This window comes from Panulirus ornatus, chromosome 62 (genome assembly GCF_036320965.1).
Source record: "Panulirus ornatus isolate Po-2019 chromosome 62, ASM3632096v1, whole genome shotgun sequence".
Taxonomy (NCBI): domain Eukaryota; kingdom Metazoa; phylum Arthropoda; class Malacostraca; order Decapoda; family Palinuridae; genus Panulirus; species Panulirus ornatus.
In genome coordinates this window covers 15,652,760-15,673,469 of record NC_092285.1, presented here as the reverse complement: position 1 = coordinate 15,673,469, position 20,710 = coordinate 15,652,760, and the positions used below count along the sequence as shown (strand labels likewise).

The 20,710-nt window shown below is 42.0% G+C and overlaps 1 protein-coding gene across 3 annotated transcripts in view; it reads right to left on the bottom strand.

Moving 5' to 3' along the window:
- Positions 1-20,710, bottom strand: part of Spt20 (transcription factor Spt20 homolog) — a 150,517-nt gene that overhangs the window by 64,421 nt on the left and 65,386 nt on the right. For all 3 annotated transcript variants that reach the window (XR_011711970.1, XM_071656370.1, XM_071656369.1), the window contains exons 11-13: positions 18,060-18,173; positions 13,181-13,292; positions 8,118-8,261 (exon numbers count right to left, since the gene is read on the bottom strand). Coding sequence is in view for 2 of the 3 variants with exons in the window: in XM_071656370.1 (XP_071512471.1) it covers positions 8,118-8,261; positions 13,181-13,292; positions 18,060-18,173 (370 nt within the window). In the remaining variant the exon portion in view is untranslated. The remainder of the gene's footprint in view (positions 1-8,117; positions 8,262-13,180; positions 13,293-18,059; positions 18,174-20,710) is intronic.

Genomic DNA, 20,710 nt, shown 5'->3' with positions numbered 1-20,710 from the left:
GGGTGTTTTGAAATGGTTTGGTCACATGGAGAGAATGAGTGAGGAAAGATTGACCAAGAGTATATATGCGTCAGAGGTGGAGGGAACGAGGAGAAGTGGGAGACCAAATTTTAGGAGGAAAAATGGATTGAAAAAGATTTTGAGTGATCGGCACCTGAACATGCAGGAGGGTGAAAGGCATGCAAGGAATGGAGTGAATTGGAACAATGTGGCATACCGGGGTCGATGTGCTGTCAATGGATTGAACCAGGGCATGTGAAGCGTCTGGGGTAAACCATGGAAAGTTCTGTGGGGCCTGGATGTGGAAAGGGAGCTGTAGTTTCGGTGCATTATTACATGACAGCTAGAGACTGAGTGTGAACGAATGGGGCCTTTGTTGTCTTCCTAGCGCTACCTCGCGCACATGAGGGGGGAGGGGGTTATTATTTCATGTGTGGCAGGGTGGCGATGGGAATGAATAAAGGCAGACAGTATGAATTATGTACATGTGTATATATGTCTGTGTCTGTATATATATGAATACGTTGAAATGTATAGGTATGTATATTTGCGTGTGTGGACGTGTATGTGTATACATGTGTATGTGGGTGAGTTGAGCCATTCTTTCGTCTGTTTCCTTGCGATACCTCGCTAACGCAGGAGACAGCGACAAAGCAAAATAAATTAAAAATAAATATATATATATCTTTTTTATTTTCTTTTTATTTATTTTGCTTTGTCGCTGGGGATAGGGGAGAAAGAATACTTCCCACGTATTCCCTGCGTGTCGTAGAAGGCGACTAAAAGGGGAGGGAGCGGGGGGCTGGAAATCCTCCCCTCTCGTTTTTTTTTTAATTTTCCAAAAGAGGGAACAGAGAATTGCGCCAGGTGAGGGTATTCCCTCAAAGGCCCAGTCCTCTGTTCTTAACGCTACCTCGCTAATGCGGGAAATGGCGAATAGTTTGAAAGAAAGAAATATATATATATATATATATATATATGTAAATGGAAATGGTGAAGAGCTTGTAGATTTATGTGCTGAAAAAGGACTGATGATTGGGAATACCTGGTTTAAAAAGCAAGATATACATAAGTATACTTATGTAAGTAGGAGAGATGGCCAGAGAGCGTTATTGGATTACGTGTTAATTGACAGGCGCGCGAAAGAGAGACTTTTGGATGTTAATGTGCTGAGAGGTGCAACTGGAGGGATGTCTGATCATTATCTTGTGGAGGCTAAGGTGAAGATTTGTATGGGTTTTCAGAAAAGAAGAGTGAATGTTGGGGTGAAGAGGGTGGTGAGAGTAAGTGAGCTTGGGAAGGAGACCTGTGTGAGGAAGTACCAGGAGAGACTGAGTACAGAATGGAAAAAGGTGAGAACAATGGAAGTAAGGGGAGTGGGGGAGGAATGGGATGTATTTAGGGAATCAGTGATGGATTGCGCAAAAGATGCTTGTGGCATGAGAAGAGTGGGAGGTGGGTTGATTAGAAAGGGTAGTGAGTGGTGGGATGAAGAAGTAAGAGTATTAGTGAAAGAGAAGAGAGAGGCATTTGGACGATTTTTGCAGGGAAAAAATGCAATTGAGTGGGAGATGTATAAAAGAAAGAGACAGGAGGTCAAGAGAAAGGTGCAAGAGGTGAAAAAAAGGGCAAATGAGAGTTGGGGTGAGAGAGTATCATCAAATTTTAGGGAGAATAAAAAGATGTTCTGGAAGGAGGTAAATAAAGTGCGTAAGACAAGGGAGCAAATGGGAACTTCAGTGAAGGGCGCAAATGGGGAGGTGATAACAAGTAGTGGTGATATGAGAAGGAGATGGAGTGAGTATTTTGAAGGTTTGTTGAATGTGTTTGATGATAGAGTGGCAGATATAGGGTGTTTTGGTCGAGGTGGTGTGCAAAGTGAGAGGGTTAGGGAAAATGATTTGGTAAACAGAGAAGAGGTAGTGAAAGCTTTGCGGAAGATGAAAGCCGGCAAGGCAGCAGGTTTGGATGGTATTGCAGTGGAATTTATTAAAAAAGGGGGTGACTGTATTGTTGACTGGTTGGTAAGGTTATTTAATGTATGTATGACTCATGGTGAGGTGCCTGAGGATTGGCGGAATGCGTGCATAGTGCCATTGTACAAAGGCAAAGGGGATAAGAGTGAGTGCTCAAATTACAGAGGTATAAGTTTGTTGACTATTCCTGGTAAATTATATGGGAGGGTATTGATTGAGAGGGTGAAGGCATGTACAGAGCATCAGATTGGGGAAGAGCAGTGTGGTTTCAGAAGTGGTAGAGGATGTGTGGATCAGGTGTTTGCTTTGAAGAATGTATGTGAGAAATACTTAGAAAAGCAAATGGATTTGTATGTAGCATTTATGGATCTGGAGAAGGCATATGATAGAGTTGATAGAGATGCTCTGTGGAAGGTATTAAGAATATATGGTGTGGGAGGAAAGTTGTTAGAAGCAGTGAAAAGTTTTTATTGAGGATGTAAGGCATGTGTACGTGTAGGAAGAGAGGAAAGTGATTGGTTCTCAGTGAATGTAGGTTTGCGGCAGGGGTGTGTGATGTCTCCATGGTTGTTTAATTTGTTTATGGATGGGGTTGTTAGGGAGGTAAATGCAAGAGTTTTGGAAAGAGGGGCAAGTATGAAGTCTGTTGGGGATGAGAGAGCTTGGGAAGTGAGTCAGTTGTTGTTCGCTGATGATACAGCGCTGGTGGCTGATTCATGTGAGAAACTGCAGAAGCTGGTGACTGAGTTTGGTAAAGTGTGTGGAAGAAGAAAGTTAAGAGTAAATGTGAATAAGAGCAAGGTTATTAGGTACAGTAGGGTTGAGGGTCAAGTCAATTGGGAGGTGAGTTTGAATGGAGAAAAACTGGAGGAAGTGAAGTGTTTTAGATATCTGGGAGTGGATCTGGCAGCGGATGGAACCATGGAAGCGGAAGTGGATCATAGGGTGGGGGAGGGGGCGAAAATTCTGGGGGCCTTGAAGAATGTGTGGAAGTCGAGAACATTATCTCGGAAAGCAAAAATGGGTATGTTTGAAGGAATAGTGGTTCCAACAATGTTGTATGGTTGCGAGGCGTGGGCTATGGATAGAGTTGCGTGCAGGAGGATGGATGTGCAGGATGGATGTGCTGGAAATGAGATGTTTGATGACAATGTGTGGTGTGAGGTGGTTTGATCGAGTGAGTAACGTAAGGGTAAGAGAGATGTGTGGAAATAAAAAGAGCGTGGTTGAGAGAGCAGAAGAGGGTGTTTTGAAGTGGTTTGGGCACATGGAGAGAATGAGTGAGGAAAGATTGACCAAGAGGATATATGTGTCGGAGGTGGAGGGAACGAGGAGAAGAGGGAGACCAAATTGGAGGTGGAAAGATGGAGTGAAAAAGATTTTGTGTGATCGGGGCCTGAACATGCAGGAGGGTGAAAGGAGGGCAAGGAATAGAATGAATTGGAGCGATGTGGTATACCGGGGTTGACGTGCTGTCAGTGGATTGAATCAAGGCATGTGAAACGTCTGGGGTAAACCATGGAAAGCTGTGTAGGTATGTATATTTGCGTGTGTGGACGTATGTATATACATGTGTATGGGGGGGTTGGGCCATTTCTTTCGTCTGTTTCCTTGCGCTACCTCGCAAACGCGGGAGACAGCGACAAAGTATAATAATAATAATAATAAATATATATATATACACATGTACTTCTCCATACTTGCTGCCTTCACCCATTCCCATCGCCAACCCACCACGCAGTAATACCATTTGCCTTCCCTACCAAAACCACAGCTCTCTTTCCACCTAGGCCCCATAGACCTTTCCATGCTTTACCCCAGATGCTTCACATGCCCTGGTTCAATCCATTGACAGCACGTCAACCCCATTATACCACATTGTTCCAATTCACTCTATTCCTTGCATGCCTTTCACCCTTCTGTATGTTCAGGACCAGATCGCTCAAAATCTTTTTCACTCCATCCTTCCACCTCCAGTCTGGTCTCACACTTCTTCCCCACACCTCTCACACATATATCCTTTTTGTCAATCTTTCTTCACTCATTCTCTCCATGTGTCCAAACCATTTCAACACACCCTCTTCTGCTCCCTTAACCACACTCTTTTTATTACCAAACATCTCTCTTACCCTTTTATTGCTTACTCAATCAAACCACCTCACACCACATACTGTCCTTAAACATTTCATTTCTAACACATCCACTCCTCTGCACACCCCTATCTATAGCCCATGCCTCACAACCATATAACATTGTTGGAATGACTATTCCTTCAAACATACCCATTTTTGCTCTCCAAGATAACGTTCTCTCCTTCCACACATTCTTCAATGCTCCTAGAACCTTCGCTCCCTCCCCCACCCTGTGACTCACTTCTGCTTCCATGGTTCCATCTGCTGCTAAGTCCATTCCCAGATATCTAAAACACTTCCTCCAGTTTTCTCCATTCAAACATACCTCCCAATCAACTTGTCCCTCAATCCTACTGAACCTAATAACCTTGCTCTTATTCAAGTTTACTCTCAAATTTCTTCTTTCAAACGTTTTATCAAACTCAGTCACCAACTTCTGCAGTGTCTCACACGAATCAGCCACCAGCACTGTACCATAAGTGAACAACAACTGACTCACTTCCCAAGCCCTTTCATCTACAACAGACTCTTGCATTCACTTCCCTAACCACCCCATCCATAAACAAATTAAACGACCATGGAGAAATACCACACCCCTGCTGCAATTCAACATTCACTGGGAACCAATCACCTTCCTCTCTTCCTACTTGTACACATGCCTTGCAGGTTTGGATGGTATTGCAGTGGAATTCATGAAAAAAAAAAAAAAGGCGGTAACTGAACGGTTGATTGGTTAGTAAGGGTACTCAATGTTTATATGAATCATGGTGAAGTGCCTGAAGATTGGCAGAATGCATGCATAGTGCCATTGTACAAAAGCAAAAGGGATAAACATGAGTGTTCAAATTACAGAGGCATAATTTTGTTGAGTATTCCTGGGAAGTTTTTGGGAGGGTATGGATTGAGAGGGTAAAGGCATGTACAGAGCATCAGATTGGGGAAAAGCAATGTGGTTTCAGAAGTGGTAGAGGATGTGTGGATCAGGTGTTTGCTTTAAAAAAATTTTTTTTTTTTTTTTTTATACCTCGTCGCTGTCTCCCGCGGTTGCGAGGTAGCGCAAGGAAACAGACGAAAGAAATGGCCCAACCCCCCCATACACATGTACATACACACGTCCACACACGCAAATATACATACCTACACAGCTTTCCATGGTTTACCCCGGACGCTTCACATGCCTTGATTCAATCCACTGACAGCACGTCAACCCCTGTATACCACATCGCTCCAATTCACTCTATTCCTTGCCCTCCTTTCACCCTCCTGCATGTTCAGGCCCCGATCACACAAAATCCTTTTCACTCCATCTTTCCACCTCCAATTTGGTCTCCCTCTTCTCCTCGTTCCCTCCACCTCCGACACATATATCCTCTTGGTCAATCTTTCCTCACTCATTCTCTCCATGTGCCCAAACCATTTCAAAACACCCTCTTCTGCTCTCTCAACCACGCTCTTTTTATTTCCACACATCTCTCTTACCCTTACGTTACTTACTCGATCAAACCACCTCACACCACACATTGTCCTCAAACATCTCATTTCCAGCACATCCATCCTCCTGCGCACAACTCTATCCATAGCCCACGCCTCGCAACCATACAACATTGTTGGAACCACTATTCCTTCAAACATACCCATTTTTGCTTTCCGAGATAATGTTCTCGACTTCCACACATTTTTCAAGGCTCCCAAAATTTTCGCCCCCTCCCCCACCCTATGATCCACTTCCGCTTCCATGGTTCCATCCGCTGACAGATCCACTCCCAGATATCTAAAACACTTCACCTCCTCCAGTTTTTCTCCATTCAAACTCACCTCCCAATTGACTTGACCCTCAACCCTACTGTACCTAATAACCTTGCTCTTATTCACATTTACTCTTAACTTTCTTCTTCCACACACTTTACCAAACTCCGTCACCAGCTTCTGCAGTTTCTCACATGAATCCGCCACCAGCGCTGTATCATCAGCGAACAACAACTGACTCACTTCCCAAGCTCTCTCATCCCCAACAGACTTCATACTTGCCCCTCTTTCCAAGACTCTTGCATTTACCTCCCTAACAACCCCATCCATAAACAAATTAAACAACCATGGAGACATCACACACCCCTGCCGCAAACCTACATTCACTGAGAACCAATCACTTTCCTCTCTTCCTACACGTACACATGCCTTACATCCTCGATAAAAACTTTTCACTGCTTCTAACAACTTGCCTCCCACACCATATATTCTTAATACCTTCCACAGAGCATCTCTATCAACTCTATCATATGCCTTCTCCAGATCCATAAATGCTACATACAAATCCATTTGCTTTTCTAAGTATTTCTCACATACATTCTTCAAAGCAAACACCTGATCCACACATCCTCTACCACTTCTGAAACCACACTGCTCTTCCCCAATCTGATGCTCTGTACCTGCCTTCACCCTCTCAATCAATACCCTCCCATATAATTTACCATATAATTTACATTTAAAAAATGTATGTGAGAAATACTTAGAAAAACAGATGGATTTGTATGTAGCATTTATGGATCAGGAGAAAGTGTTTGCTTTAAAAAATGTATGTGAGAAATACTTAGAAAAACAGATGGATTTGTATGTAGCATTTATGGATCAGGAGAAGGCATATGATAGGGTGGATAGAGATGCTTTGTGGAAGGTTTTAAGAGTACACATTGTGGGAGGTAAGTTGACAGAAGCAGTGAAAAGTTTTTACCAAGGATATGTATATGTATATATATGAGTGTATGGAACAGTGGTTCCAAAAATTTTATATGGTTGCAAGGCATAGGCTATAGATAGGGTTGTGCGGAGGAGGTTCGATGTGTTGGAAATGAAATCTCTGAGGACAATATGTGGTGTGAGGTGGTTTGATTAAGTAGTGAAAGGGTAAGAGAGATGTGTGGTAATAAAAAGAGTACTATTTCATGTGTGGAGGGGGTGGTGATGGGAACGGATGAAGGTAGCAAGTATGGATATGTACATGCGTATATATGTATATGTCTATGTATCTATAGGTATATACACGTTGAAATGTATACGTATGCATATGAGTGTGTCTGTTTCCTTAAGCTACCTCGCTAACCCAAGAGACGGTGGTTAAGTATAATAAAAAATAAAATGGGCATTTATGTCTATGTGTATATGAATGGATGGGCCATTCTACGTCTGTTTCCTGGTGCTACCTCGCAGACAAGGGAAACACCTTCTCCTTGTTCCCTCCACCTCTGATACATATATCCTCTTTGTTAATCTTTCCTCACTCATTCCCTCCATAGGTCCAAACCATTTCAACACACCCTCTTCTGCTCTCTCAACCACACTCTTTATATTTCCACACATCTCTCTTACCCTTTCATTACTTACTCAATCAAACCACCTTACACCACATATTGTCCTCAAACATTTCATTTCCAACACATGCACCCTTCTCCATACGTGCCTATCTATAGCAAAAATATCTAGATCCCAACCTTCAAATCTTTTAAGCCATTACGATGATGTCAGCAGTGAACCACTCTTCAGAAGATGTAGACAGAACAATCAGAAGCTAAAACATATTATTAAGCAAGAAACTTCTTAGATATGATGTAAAGAAGTACTTTTATAGTATAAAAGTAGTGAATGAATGGAATTAACTGAGTAATGAAATCACAAATGTGAACAACATGCAGGAGCTTATCAAAATTGTATGACAGTCAAGAAAGTTCAGGAGGTGAGGTCCTACAAGAGTAGATTCCCTTCCTTACCATACATATAGGTAATTACATTCAGGTAATTAAATAAGTGTTTAATGGTCCTTCCATATATGATATCCAAACTAACACTCAGAATTCTCTTCACACCAGATTTGTAAATGAATGGAAAAAAGAACACATCATGAAAATTGCATGAGTAAATAGATTTTCTGAATAGGGAAGAAAAGCCACATACTACAACATTTGTAAATACTTGTCATTGTCGTCAAAGCTTGCATCATTTACTGAAATAAACATACCTGTTGTAACAGCAACTGCCAATTTTGTGGCACCACTAATGCTGCCTGTCATTCCAGACATGCCCGGTGCTGTGGATGTACCTCTGGCAGTCAATAAATTTGTAAGATTAGCACTTCGTGCAACCACTACCTGATGTTGTCCACCTGCCAATCAACAGAACTGAGATTAAAATATGAAAGGCAAAGCATAATTTTCAAGAGGTGTGTTAATTTTTGTTGATTATTCCAAATACTACCTATCTGGAAGCACACTAAAGAAAAAGAACACATAATAGTAACACACAATGTTAATCAACATTATCAAGAGTGAAGTTCTTCCATCCCCAGGGTCTATATGAAAAAGTCTGCCACAATCAAAGACTGCATGTAACTGCTAAACATATGAACAAAGATCATACACATTTTTTGGGAGTAAAAGATTATATTCTATTAAGGGAAAAAGGATAGTAAAGAAAGAAATCCTGATAAGATACTTATTAGATGTTATAGACAAGATAAATGCAGTTTCATGGATTAAAGGAACAAAAAAATGGAAGAGTGTAACTTTTGAAATTTGACAAACTTTTTCACTCCTCAGCATTGTACTGTTACCATAAGAGATATTCTCTCGGAATACTGGGGATGGGACCTTCTAACCCTCTGTCTGTCTGGTGGGGATCAATGGCTTTTCCTACTCATTGCAATCTTTTTAACCAGACAGAGGGCACTTGCTTGTCCTGGGCTCACCCTCTGCCAGTCAGAGGGTTGACATGGTAGTCCCAACAATGTTCTCTGGATGCCAGGCATGGGCTATGAATGAGGATGTGCAAAGGCAGTTGGATGTGTTGAAAATGAAAAGTCTGAGGACATGTAGTGTGATGTGGTCTGATCCGGTAAGCAATAAAAGGGTAAAAGAGATGTGTTGTAGTGAAAATAATGTGGTTGAGAGGGCTGAAAAGGGAGTGCGGGAAACAGTGATCAAGTATTAAGAAAAAAATACAATCCATAATGATAGCTTTATTCCTCTAACATTTCAGCATGCACAGCATCGTTCTTCAGAGAGACCCATCAAGAAGGATACAAAGATACAAGACTTTATATCCATTCAGAGGGACCCACCAAGTTGAATACAAAGATACAAGACATTATATCCACAGGCCACTCCTCGCCTCACTGGATGTCACACCACATTTGCTTTCGCTGGTTGATTCCTACTCTCCCCAGCCTCATCCCACTATATTCCATTATTACCTTGTCCTCAGCTGCTGTAGCCCATCATATAAAATAATCACATCTATTGGTCAACTTTCCTAGGCATATATGGACAACTTCTATTCGTGACAAACATGACACTCATTCTCATAACACAAATGTCAACAAATGAACTAAATGTCCTCAGAACACTTACTAGCATCAAGCTTGGACAAGAAAAATAATTTCTTAGTATCCTCTACAAATAATTTATCCTAAACTACACTTCACCTGCCAAGTCAGTCACCCTGTCAAAAGTAAATGTAACAAAACTGCTCACCACAAAGCACAAAGCCCTCAAAACGATAATTTTGCCCAACAAACATAAATAATCATCACCTACACAATATAACACTTTAAATACTTTGCAATAACATTAGATCCCTCTCATCTAACCCACTCCATAACCAACCACCAACCCCCGAAGGGAAATAAAGACCTTATCCCTGCTTCACATTATAAAATATACCTGTACTCAGGTTGTAAACACAACATGACAATGCACATACACACCAAAATGACCAGTTAATCACCAAAGACCCCATCAGCACAGTCTTAAACACCATCCCACCAGACATCCACCCATATGAAACCTACTTCTCAGACACACATGGCTTTCACTTTTTCCTCTGTAATCTGACATTGATTATATCTCAAAAACACCACAAACACCACTTCAACATATAATAAGACCCCTATAAGCCTCAGATGCAACTTTCACACTGGTGACAAAGAATACTAACTTCTAAATTGACTTGCACTCACCTCACACACACACAAAATATCACCATACTCCTTAACCTATGGTCCAACCTGACGGAATGACCAGCATCCTGAGCAAGTGCAGGAGCCAAATAGGACACATGGGACTCCTGAGTATGGGAGGTTATAGATTATATTTATCAATATCTTCTACAAAATGAATGAATACATAAAAAACTGATGAAGAAGGATTCTCATCCAAGGGATGGAAAAAACTGGCTTGGTTGCACGTTTAAACAGCTCATGACCTAGAGAATAAGAGAGCTTTCTATAGCAAAAAATCAGTGGATCAATGATGTCATCTATGCAGCGGTCTCTGAATAGCTGAGGGCAGACTAAGAACAAGTAAGCAGTCACTGTAATTGTAAAAAAAAAAGTGACAGATGGGGAATGTAAGTGTTCTCTACCAGACAGAAAAAGGATTACGAGATTCTAACCCCAATATTTCTGAAGAATATATCTTATGCTTGCAGAGCAAAAACCACAGAGGATAGATATACAGACACAGGCACTACTCCAACCACATCTGGTTTGATTTCATTAAATCAGTCTTTAAACTTTAGCTCATTTCCAATTACTACCAATCCATCTGCATGTGCAAACATTTCTTGAAGCCCTACTCCATCACTTACTTTTTTTTTTTTTTTTTTTTATACCTCGTCGCTGTCTCCCGCGTTTGCGAGGTAGCGCAAGGAAACAGACGAAAGAAATGGCCCAACCCCCCCCATACACATGTACATACACACGTCCACACACGCAAATATACATACCTACACAGCTTTCCATGGTTTACCCCGGACGCTTCACATGCCTTGATTCAATCCACTGACAGCACGTCAACCCCTGTATACCACATCGCTCCAATTCACTCTATTCCTTGCCCTCCTTTCACCCTCCTGCATGTTCAGGCCCCGATCACACAAAATCCTTTTCACTCCATCTTTCCACCTCCAATTTGGTCTCCCTCTTCTCCTCGTTCCCTCCACCTCCGACACATATATCCTCTTGGTCAATCTTTCCTCACTCATTCTCTCCATGTGCCCAAACCACTTCAAAACACCCTCTTCTGCTCTCTCAACCACGCTCTTTTTATTTCCACACATCTCTCTTACCCTTACGTTACTTACTCGATCAAACCACCTCACACCACACATTGTCCTCAAACATCTCATTTCCAGCACATCCATCCTCCTGCGCACAACTCTATCCATAGCCCACGCCTCGCAACCATACAACATTGTTGGAACCACTATTCCTTCAAACATACCCATTTTTGCTTTCCGGGATAATCTTCTCGACTTCCACACATTTTTCAAGGCTCCCAAAATTTTCGCCCCCTCCCCCACCCTATGATCCACTTCCGCTTCCATGGTTCCATCCGCTGACAGATCCACTCCCAGATATCTAAAACACTTCACCTCCTCCAGTTTTTCTCCATTCAAACTCACCTCCCAATTGACTTGACCCTCAACCCTACTGTACCTAATAACCTTGCTCTTATTCACATTTACTCTTAACTTTCTTCTTCCACACACTTTACCAAACTCAGTCACCAGCTTCTGCAGTTTCTCACATGAATCCGCCACCAGCGCTGTATCATCAGCGAACAACAACTGACTCACTTCCCAAGCTCTCTCATCCCCAACAGACTTCATACTTGCCCCTCTTTCCAAGACTCTTGCATTTACCTCCCTAACAACCCCATCCATAAACAAATTAAACAACCATGGAGACATCACACACCCCTGCCGCAAACCTACATTCACTGAGAACCAATCACTTTCCTCTCTTCCTACACGTACACATGCCTTACATCCTCGATAAAAACTTTTCACTGCTTCTAACAACTTGCCTCCCACACCATATATTCTTAATACCTTCCACAGAGCATCTCTATCAACTCTATCATATGCCTTCTCCAGATCCATAAATGCTACATACAAATCCATTTGCTTTTCTAAGTATTTCTCACATACATTCTTCAAAGCAAACACCTGATCCACACATCCTCTACCACTTCTGAAACCACACTGCTCTTCCCCAATCTGATGCTCTGTACATGCCTTCACCCTCTCAATCAATACCCTCCCATATAATTTACCAGGAATACTCAACAAACTTATACCTCTGTAATTTGAGCACTCACTCTTATCCCCTTTGCCTTTGTACAATGGCACTATGCACGCATTCCGCCAATCCTCAGGCACCTCACCATGAGTCATACATACATTAAATAACCTTACCAACCAGTCAACAATACAGTCACCCCCTTTTTTTATAAATTCCACTGCAATACCATCCAAACCTGCTGCCTTGCCGGCTTTCATCTTCCACAAAGCTTTTACTACCTCTTCTCTGTTTACCAAATCATTTTCCCTAACCCTCTCACTTTGCACACCACCTCGACCCAAACACCCTATATCTGCCACTCTGTCATCAGACACATTCAACAAACCTTCAAAATACTCAGTCCATCTCCTTCTCACATCACCACTACTTGTTATCACCTCCCCATTTACGCCCTTCACTTACTATCCTTAGCTTTTCTGTTTTACAGGTGGGGTTTATCTATTCTGTAGCTTCTTTCATACCTACAGTTTCTGCTCTTTGACGGTATTCTTTATTTCTCTCCTGCTCTTCCATCTCTCTATCTTCTTTGATGAATGACCAACTGAATACCTCTCTGTTAGTAAGTTTCTTTAAAGGCCTTCTTAAGGCTTCACATCTCCATTTTGAAAGTAATTCTAATTGGTATATCTTGACTTACTTTCCTATTCCTTTTGTTTCCTTCATCTTAGAATTTGCTAATACTTTAACTATCTATACAGGTTCATTTTACACACTCATTTCTCTAGCATTTTGCAACTAATGAAAAAGCTGACTTAACTGCACCATCTTTCTTTCATGCTCTTAAACATCAAATCCCAATTCTCGACATCTCTTAATTCATTGGACTACTTTCACTTTTAACATTTTCTAAATTATTACTGTATTAAACTCAAGACAAAATACAATTTACATTAATTCTGTATTATACACCAACAGCAAAAAATCAAGCTCATTCACTATACCTGAACTCTGTTGCACAGGCTGAGCTGATATAAGACTTGTGAGAGTTGAAGCTGAGGTTACAGCAATAGGTTTCGTTACAACTGTCACTGATTTCTTCACACCACCCTCACCCTGGAAACATAAATGAAGTGAAATAGTATGAAAGTTTAAGAAAAACTTATAAAAATAAAGAGCAAGTGATGTGGTTTTCTTTCATACGTTTGCTGTTTTCCACGAGTGAAAAAGTGACACAAACAGATGTAGGTAAGACCCAATTCGCTCACATCCATTCTCTAGCTGTCATGTGTAATTCACTGAAACCACAGCCCTAGCCACTACCAGGCTCCACAGACCTTTCCATTGTTTCTTCCAGTTGCTTCATATGCTTCACATCACATCAAGCCCTGTACAACACACTGCTCTAATTCACTCTATCCCATGCATGCCTTTCATCCTCCTGCAAGCTTAACTCCAGAGCATTCAAAGTCTTTGTCAATTCATCATTCCATCTCCAATCTGGTCTCCCCCTTCTTGCCCTCTCCACATCTGACACATATATCCTCAGTGTCAACCTTTCCTCACTCATTCTCCCCCTATATCCAAACCATTTCTCACATCCTCTTCTTATTACTAAACCTCTCTCTTACCCTATCATTACTTAATCAACCCTACTCACAATACATATTGTCATCAAACATTTTATTTCCAATACAATAACCCTCTTCTCTACATTCCCAACTACAGCCCATGTCTCACATCCATACAACATTGTTGTCACTCCTATTTTATTATACTTTGTTGCTGTCTCCCGCGTTAGCAAGGTAGCACAAGGGAACAGAAGAATGGCCCAACCCACCCAAACAGACATGTATATACATACAAGCCCACACATGCACATATAAATACCTATACATTTTTTTTTTTTTTTTTTTTTTGCTTTGTCGCTGTCTCCCGCGTTTGCGAGGTAGCGCAAGGAAACAGACGAAAGAAATGGCCCAACCCACCCCCATACACATGTATATACATACGTCCACACACGCAAATATACATACCTACACAGCTTTCCATGGTTTACCCCAGACGCTTCACATGCCCCGATTCAATCCACTGACATCACGTCAACCCCGGTATACCACATCGCTCCAATTCACTCTATTCCTTGCCCTCCTTTCACCCTCCTGCATGTTCAGGCCCCGATCACACAAAATCTTTTTCACTCCATCTTTCCACCTCCAATTTGGTCTCCCTCTTCTCCTCGTTCCCTCCACCTCCGACACATATATCCTCTTGGTCAATCTTTCCTCACTCATTCTCTCCATGTGACCAAACCATTTCAAAACACCCTCTTCTCCTCTCTCAACCACGCTCTTTTTATTTCCACACATCTCTCTTACCCTTACGTTACTTACTCGATCAAACCACCTCACACCACACATTGTCCTCAAACATCTCATTTCCAGCACATCCATCCTCCTGCGCACAACTCTATCCATAGCCCACGCCTCGCAACCATACAACATTGTTGGAACCACTATTCCTTCAAACATACCCATTTTTGCTTTCCGAGATAATGTTCTCGACTTCCACACATTCTTCAAGGCTCCCAGAATTTTCGCCCCCTCCCCCACCCTATGATCCACTTCCGCTTCCATGGTTCCATCCGCTGCCAGATCCACTCCCAGATATCTAAAACACTTCACTTCCTCCAGTTTTTCTCCATTCAAACTCACCTCCCAATTGACTATACATATCAATGTATAAATACATATACATACAAAAAACATATACATATATGCACATGTACATACTCATACCTGCTGCCTTCATCCATTCCCGTTGCCACCCCACCACACATGAAATGGCACCCCCCTCCCCCGGTGTGCATGCGAGGTAGTGCCAGTAAAAGGCAACAAACGCCACATTCATTCACACTCGGTCTCTAGCTGTCATGTGTAATGCACCGAAACCACAGCTCCCTTTCCACATCCAGGCCCCACAAAACTTTCCATAGTTTACCCCAGACGCTTCACATGCCCTCGTTCAATCAATTGACAGCATGTCAACCTTGGTATACCACATCATTCCAATTCACTCTATTCCTTGCATGGATTTCATCTTCCTGTATGTTTAGGCCCTGATCACTCAAAATCTTTTTCACTCCATCTTTCCACCTCCAATTTGGTCTCCAACTTCTCCTCGTTCCTTCCAACTCTGACACATATATTCTCTTTGTCAATCTATCCTCACTTATATCTCTATGTGACCAAATCATTTCAATACACCCTCTTCTGCTCTCTCAACCACACTCTTTATTATCACACATCTCTCTTACCCTTTCATTACTTACTCAATCAAACCACCTCACACCACATATTGTCCTCAAACATCTCATTTCCAACACATCCACCCTCCTCCACACAACCTTATCTATAGTCCATGCCTTGCAACCATATAACATTGTTGGAACCACTATTCCCTCAAACATACCCATTTCTGCCTTCCACACATTCTTCAATGCTCCCAGAACCTTCGCCCCCTCCCCCACCCTGTGACTCACTTCCACTTCCATGGTTCCATCTGCTGCCAAATCCACCCCAAGATATCTAAAACACTTCGCTTCCTCCAGTTTTTTGCCCCTCTCTCCAAAACTCTTGCATTCACCTCCCTAACAACCCCATCCATAAACAAATTACGCAACCATGGAGACATGATGCACCCCTTCCACAAACTGACATTCACTGGGAACCAATCACTCTCCTCTCTTTCTACTCATACAAATGCCTTACATCCTCGACAAAAACTTTTCCCTGCTTCTAGCATCTTACCTCCCACACCATATATTCTTAATACCTTCCACAGAACATCTCTATCAACTCTATCATATGCCTTCTCCGGATTCATAAATGCTACATACAAATCCATTTGTTTTTCTAAGTATTTCTCACATACATTCTTCTAAGCAAACACCTGATCCACACATCCTCTACCACCTATGAAACCACACTGCTCTTCCCAAATCTGATGCTCTGTACATGCCTTTGCCCTCTCAATCAATACCCTCCCATATACTTTCCCAGGAATACTGAACAAACTTATATCTCTGTAATTTGAACACTCACCTTTATCCCCTTTGCCTTCGTACAAGGGCACTATGCATGCATTCTGCCAATCCTCAAACACTTCACCATGAACCATACATACACTGAATATCCTTACCAACCAGTCAACAACACAGTCACCCCCTTTTATAGTAAATTCCACAGCAATACCATCCAAAACCTGCCGCCTTTCATTTTCCGCAAAGCTTACACTACCTCTTCTCTGTTTACCAAACCATTCTCCCTGACCTTCTCATTTTGCACACCACCTTGATCAAGACACCCTATATATGCCACTCTATCATCAAACACATTCAACAAACCTTCAAAATACTCACTCCATCTCCTCACTTCACCACTATTTGTTATTTCTTCCCCATTTGCCCTCTTCACCGATGTTCCCATTTGTTCTCTTGTCTTACCCACTATATTTACCTCCTTCCAAAACATCTTATTCTCCTGGAAATTTAATGAAACTCTCTCAACCCAGCTCTCAATTGCTTTCTTTTTCACCTCCTGCATCTTTCTCTTGACTTCCTGCCTCTTTCTTTTATACATCTCCCAGTCATTTGCACTATTTCCCTGCAAAAATCATCCAAATGCCTCTCTCTTCTCTTTCACTAACTATCTTACTTCTTCATCCCACCACTCACTACCCTTTCTAATCTGCCCACCTCCCACCTTTCTCATGCCACGGGCATCTTTTGCACAAGCCATCACCGCTTCCCTAAATACATCCCATTCCTCATCCACTCTCCTCACATCATTTGCTCTCATCTTTTTCCATTCTGTATTCAGTCTCTCCTGGTACTTCCTCACACAAGTCTCCTTTCTAAGCTCATTTACTCTCACCACTCTCTTCACCCCAACATTCTCTCTTCTTTTCTGAAAACCTCTACAAATCTTCATCACCTTCGCCTCCACAAGATAATAATCAGACATCCCTCCAGTTGCCCCTCTCTGCATATTAACATCCAAAAGTCTCTCTTTCACATGCCTATCAATTAACACATAATGCTCTCTGGGCATCTCTCCTATTTACATATATATACTTATGTATACGAATAAAGTGTATATGAACGCGCACCTTCATAGAACAGACAAAGCTCCATCAGCCAGGATCGAACCTGGGACCCCTTGTGCAAGAGGCAGGCATGCTAACCACTAGGCTAAGGGACTGTATAATAGGAAACAACTATTCGAAATACTAAGTACTCGAATACCCTTCGTCTCACTATGGTGAGCAACGGGGTCTATCGGTTGTTTCCGAACAGAACACATAGCCAGCTGAGAGCGTTTTACCGAACCTGACTGTACAACGCGGAGTTATATGAATACGAATAAAGCGTATATGAACACGCACCTTCATAGAACATACAAAGCTCTCTTTTTAAACCAGGTATTCCCAATCATCAGTCCTTTTTCAGCACACAAATCTACAAGCTCTTACACTCTCATATTCACATCACCCATCGCTTATATCCGATCCCTTGCACCAAAACTGCTGACACATCCACTCATCTCCTCCAAAAACACTCAATTCTCTTCTTTACCACTTTCATTTCCAGGTACATAAGCACTAATGATCACACCCTCTATCAATCCACTTTTACATTCACTGAAATACAATAATTCCTAATTACAATGAACTTCTTTATGGTGATTTGCTTATCTTACCCAAAGACATAATGATTACAAACTGTTTGAACTACAAACTTATAGATATATAAATGCAAATGTACAAGTTATGATAATCTCTGAAACATCTACAATGTAAAGCAAATCACCTAGGGTATCTTACATTTGAGACAATGATGACATTAGGTTGAGTGTGCTGGCTAACAGCTGTGGTAGATGGAGTGGATGCACCTCCAGTGGAACCTCCAGCAGCAGCTGCAGCAACTGCAACTGTTTGCTGCAGATATAAATCAATCCTTAGTTTTTAAACATCTTTGTAAAACTTAATGTAACTAAGTAATAATGATGGCTTAGATATTTACATATCATTTATCATACTTAATTGCTGTCTCCCACAAACGCACATATACTTACATATACAATTCAATGTACACATACATATATATGTACATATATACAAAAGGGTGCGTAAGACAAGGGAGCAAATGGGAACTTCAGTGAAGGGCGTAAATGGGGAGGTGATAACAAGTAGTGGTGATGTGAGAAGGAGATGGAATGAGTATTTTGAAGGTTTGTTGAATGTGTCTGATGACAGAGTGGTAGATATAGGGTGTTTTGGTCGAGGTGGTGTGCAAAGTGAGAGGGTTAGGGAAAATGATTTGGTAAACAGAGAAGAGGTAGTAAAAGCTTTGCGGAAGATGAAAGCCGGCAAGGCAGCAGGTTTGGATGGTATTGCAGTGGAATTTATTAAAAAAGGGGGTGACTGTATTGTTGACTGGTTGGTAAGGTTATTTAATGTATGTATGACTCATGGTGAGGTGCCTGAGGATTGGCGGAATGCGTGCATAGTGCCATTGTACAAAGGCAAAGGGGATAAGAGTGAGTGCTCTAATTACAGAGGTATAAGTTTGTTGAGTATTCCTGGTAAACTATATGGGAGGGTATTGATTGAGAGGGTGAAGGCATGTACAGAGCATCAGATTGGGGAAGAGCAGTGCGGTTTCAGAAGTGGTAGAGGATGTGTGGATCAGGTGTTTGCTTTGAAGAATGTATGTGAGAAATACTTAGAAAAGCAAATGGATTTGTATGTAGCATTTATGGATCTGGAGAAGGCATATGATAGAGTTGATAGAGATGCTCTGTGGAAGGTATTAAGAATATATGGTGTGGGAGGCAAGTTGTTAGAAGCAGTGAAAAGTTTTTATCGAGGATGTAAGGCATGTGTACGTGTAGGAAGAGAGGAAAGTGATTGGTTCTCAGTGAATGTAGGTTTGCGGCAGGGGTGTGTGATGTCTCCATGGTTGTTTAATTTGTTTATGGATGGGGTTGTTAGGGAGGTAAATGCAAGAGTCCTGGAAAGAGGGGCAAGTATGAAGTCTGTTGGGGATGAGAGAGCTTGGGAAGTGAGTCAGTTGTTGTTCGCTGATGATACAGCGCTGGTGGCTGATTCATGTGAGAAACTGCAGAAGCTGGTGACTGAGTTTGGTAAAGTGTGTGGAAGAAGAAAGTTAAGAGTAAATGTGAATAAGAGCAAGGTTATTAGGTACAGTAGGGTTGAGGGTCAAGTCAATTGGGAGGTGAGTTTGAATGGAGAAAAACTGGAGGAAGTGAAGTGTTTTAGATATCTGGGAGTGGATCTGTCAGCGGATGGAACCATGGAAGCGGAAGTGGATCATAGGGTGGGGGAGGGGGCGAAAATTTTGGGAGCCTTGAAAAATGTGTGGAAGTCGAGAACATTATCTCGGAAAGCAAAAATGGGTATGTTTGAAGGAATAGTGGTTCCAACAATGTTGTATGGTTGCGAGGCGTGGGCTATGGATAGAGTTGTGCGCAGGAGGATGGATGTGCTGGAAATGAGATGTTTGAGGACAATGTGTGGTGTGAGGTGGTTTGATCGAGTAAGTAACGTAAGGGTAAGAGAGATGTGTGGAAATAAAAAGAGCGTGGTTGAGAGGGCAGAAGAGGGTGTTTTGAAATGGTTTGGGCACATGGAGAGAATGAGTGAGGAAAGATTGACCAAGAGGATATATGTGTCGGAGGTGGAGGGAACGAGGAGAAGAGGGAGACCAAATTGGAGGTGGAAAGATGGAGTGAAAAAGATTTTGTGTGATCGGGGCCTGAACATGCAGGAGGGTGAAAGGAGGGCAAGGAATAGAGTGAATTGGAGCGATGTGGTATACAGGGGTTGACGTGCTGTCAGTGGATTGAATCAAGGCATGTGAAGCGTCTGGGGTAAACCATGGAAAGCTGTGTAGGTATGTATATTTGCGTGTGTGGACGTGTGTATGTACGTGTGTATGGGGGTTGGGCCATTTCTTTCGTCTGTTTCCTCGCGCTACCTCGCAAACGCGGGAGACAGCGACAAAGTATAAAAAAAAAAAAAAAAAAATATACAAAAGTACATATTCATACTTGCTGCCTTCATCCATTCCCATTAACACCCCACCAAACATGAAATAGCATCTGCCACCCTCCAGCGAGGAAGCGCCGGGCAAGGACAAAAAAGGCCAAATTCGTGGCCTTATTTTTGGTCTGATCAAGTAAGTAATGAAAGGGTAAGAGAGATGTGTGGTAATAAAAAGTGAGTCAATATATATATTTCTTTCTTTCATACTATTCGCCATTTCCCGCAATAGCGAGGTAGCATTAAGAACAGAGGACTGGGCCTTTGAGGGAATATCCTCACCTGGCCCCCTTCTCTGTTCCTTCTTTTGGAAAAAAAAAAACAAGAGGGGAGGATTTCCAGCCCCCCGCTCCCTTCCCTTCCAGTCACCCTCTACGACACGCAGGGAACACGTGGGAAGCACTCTTCCT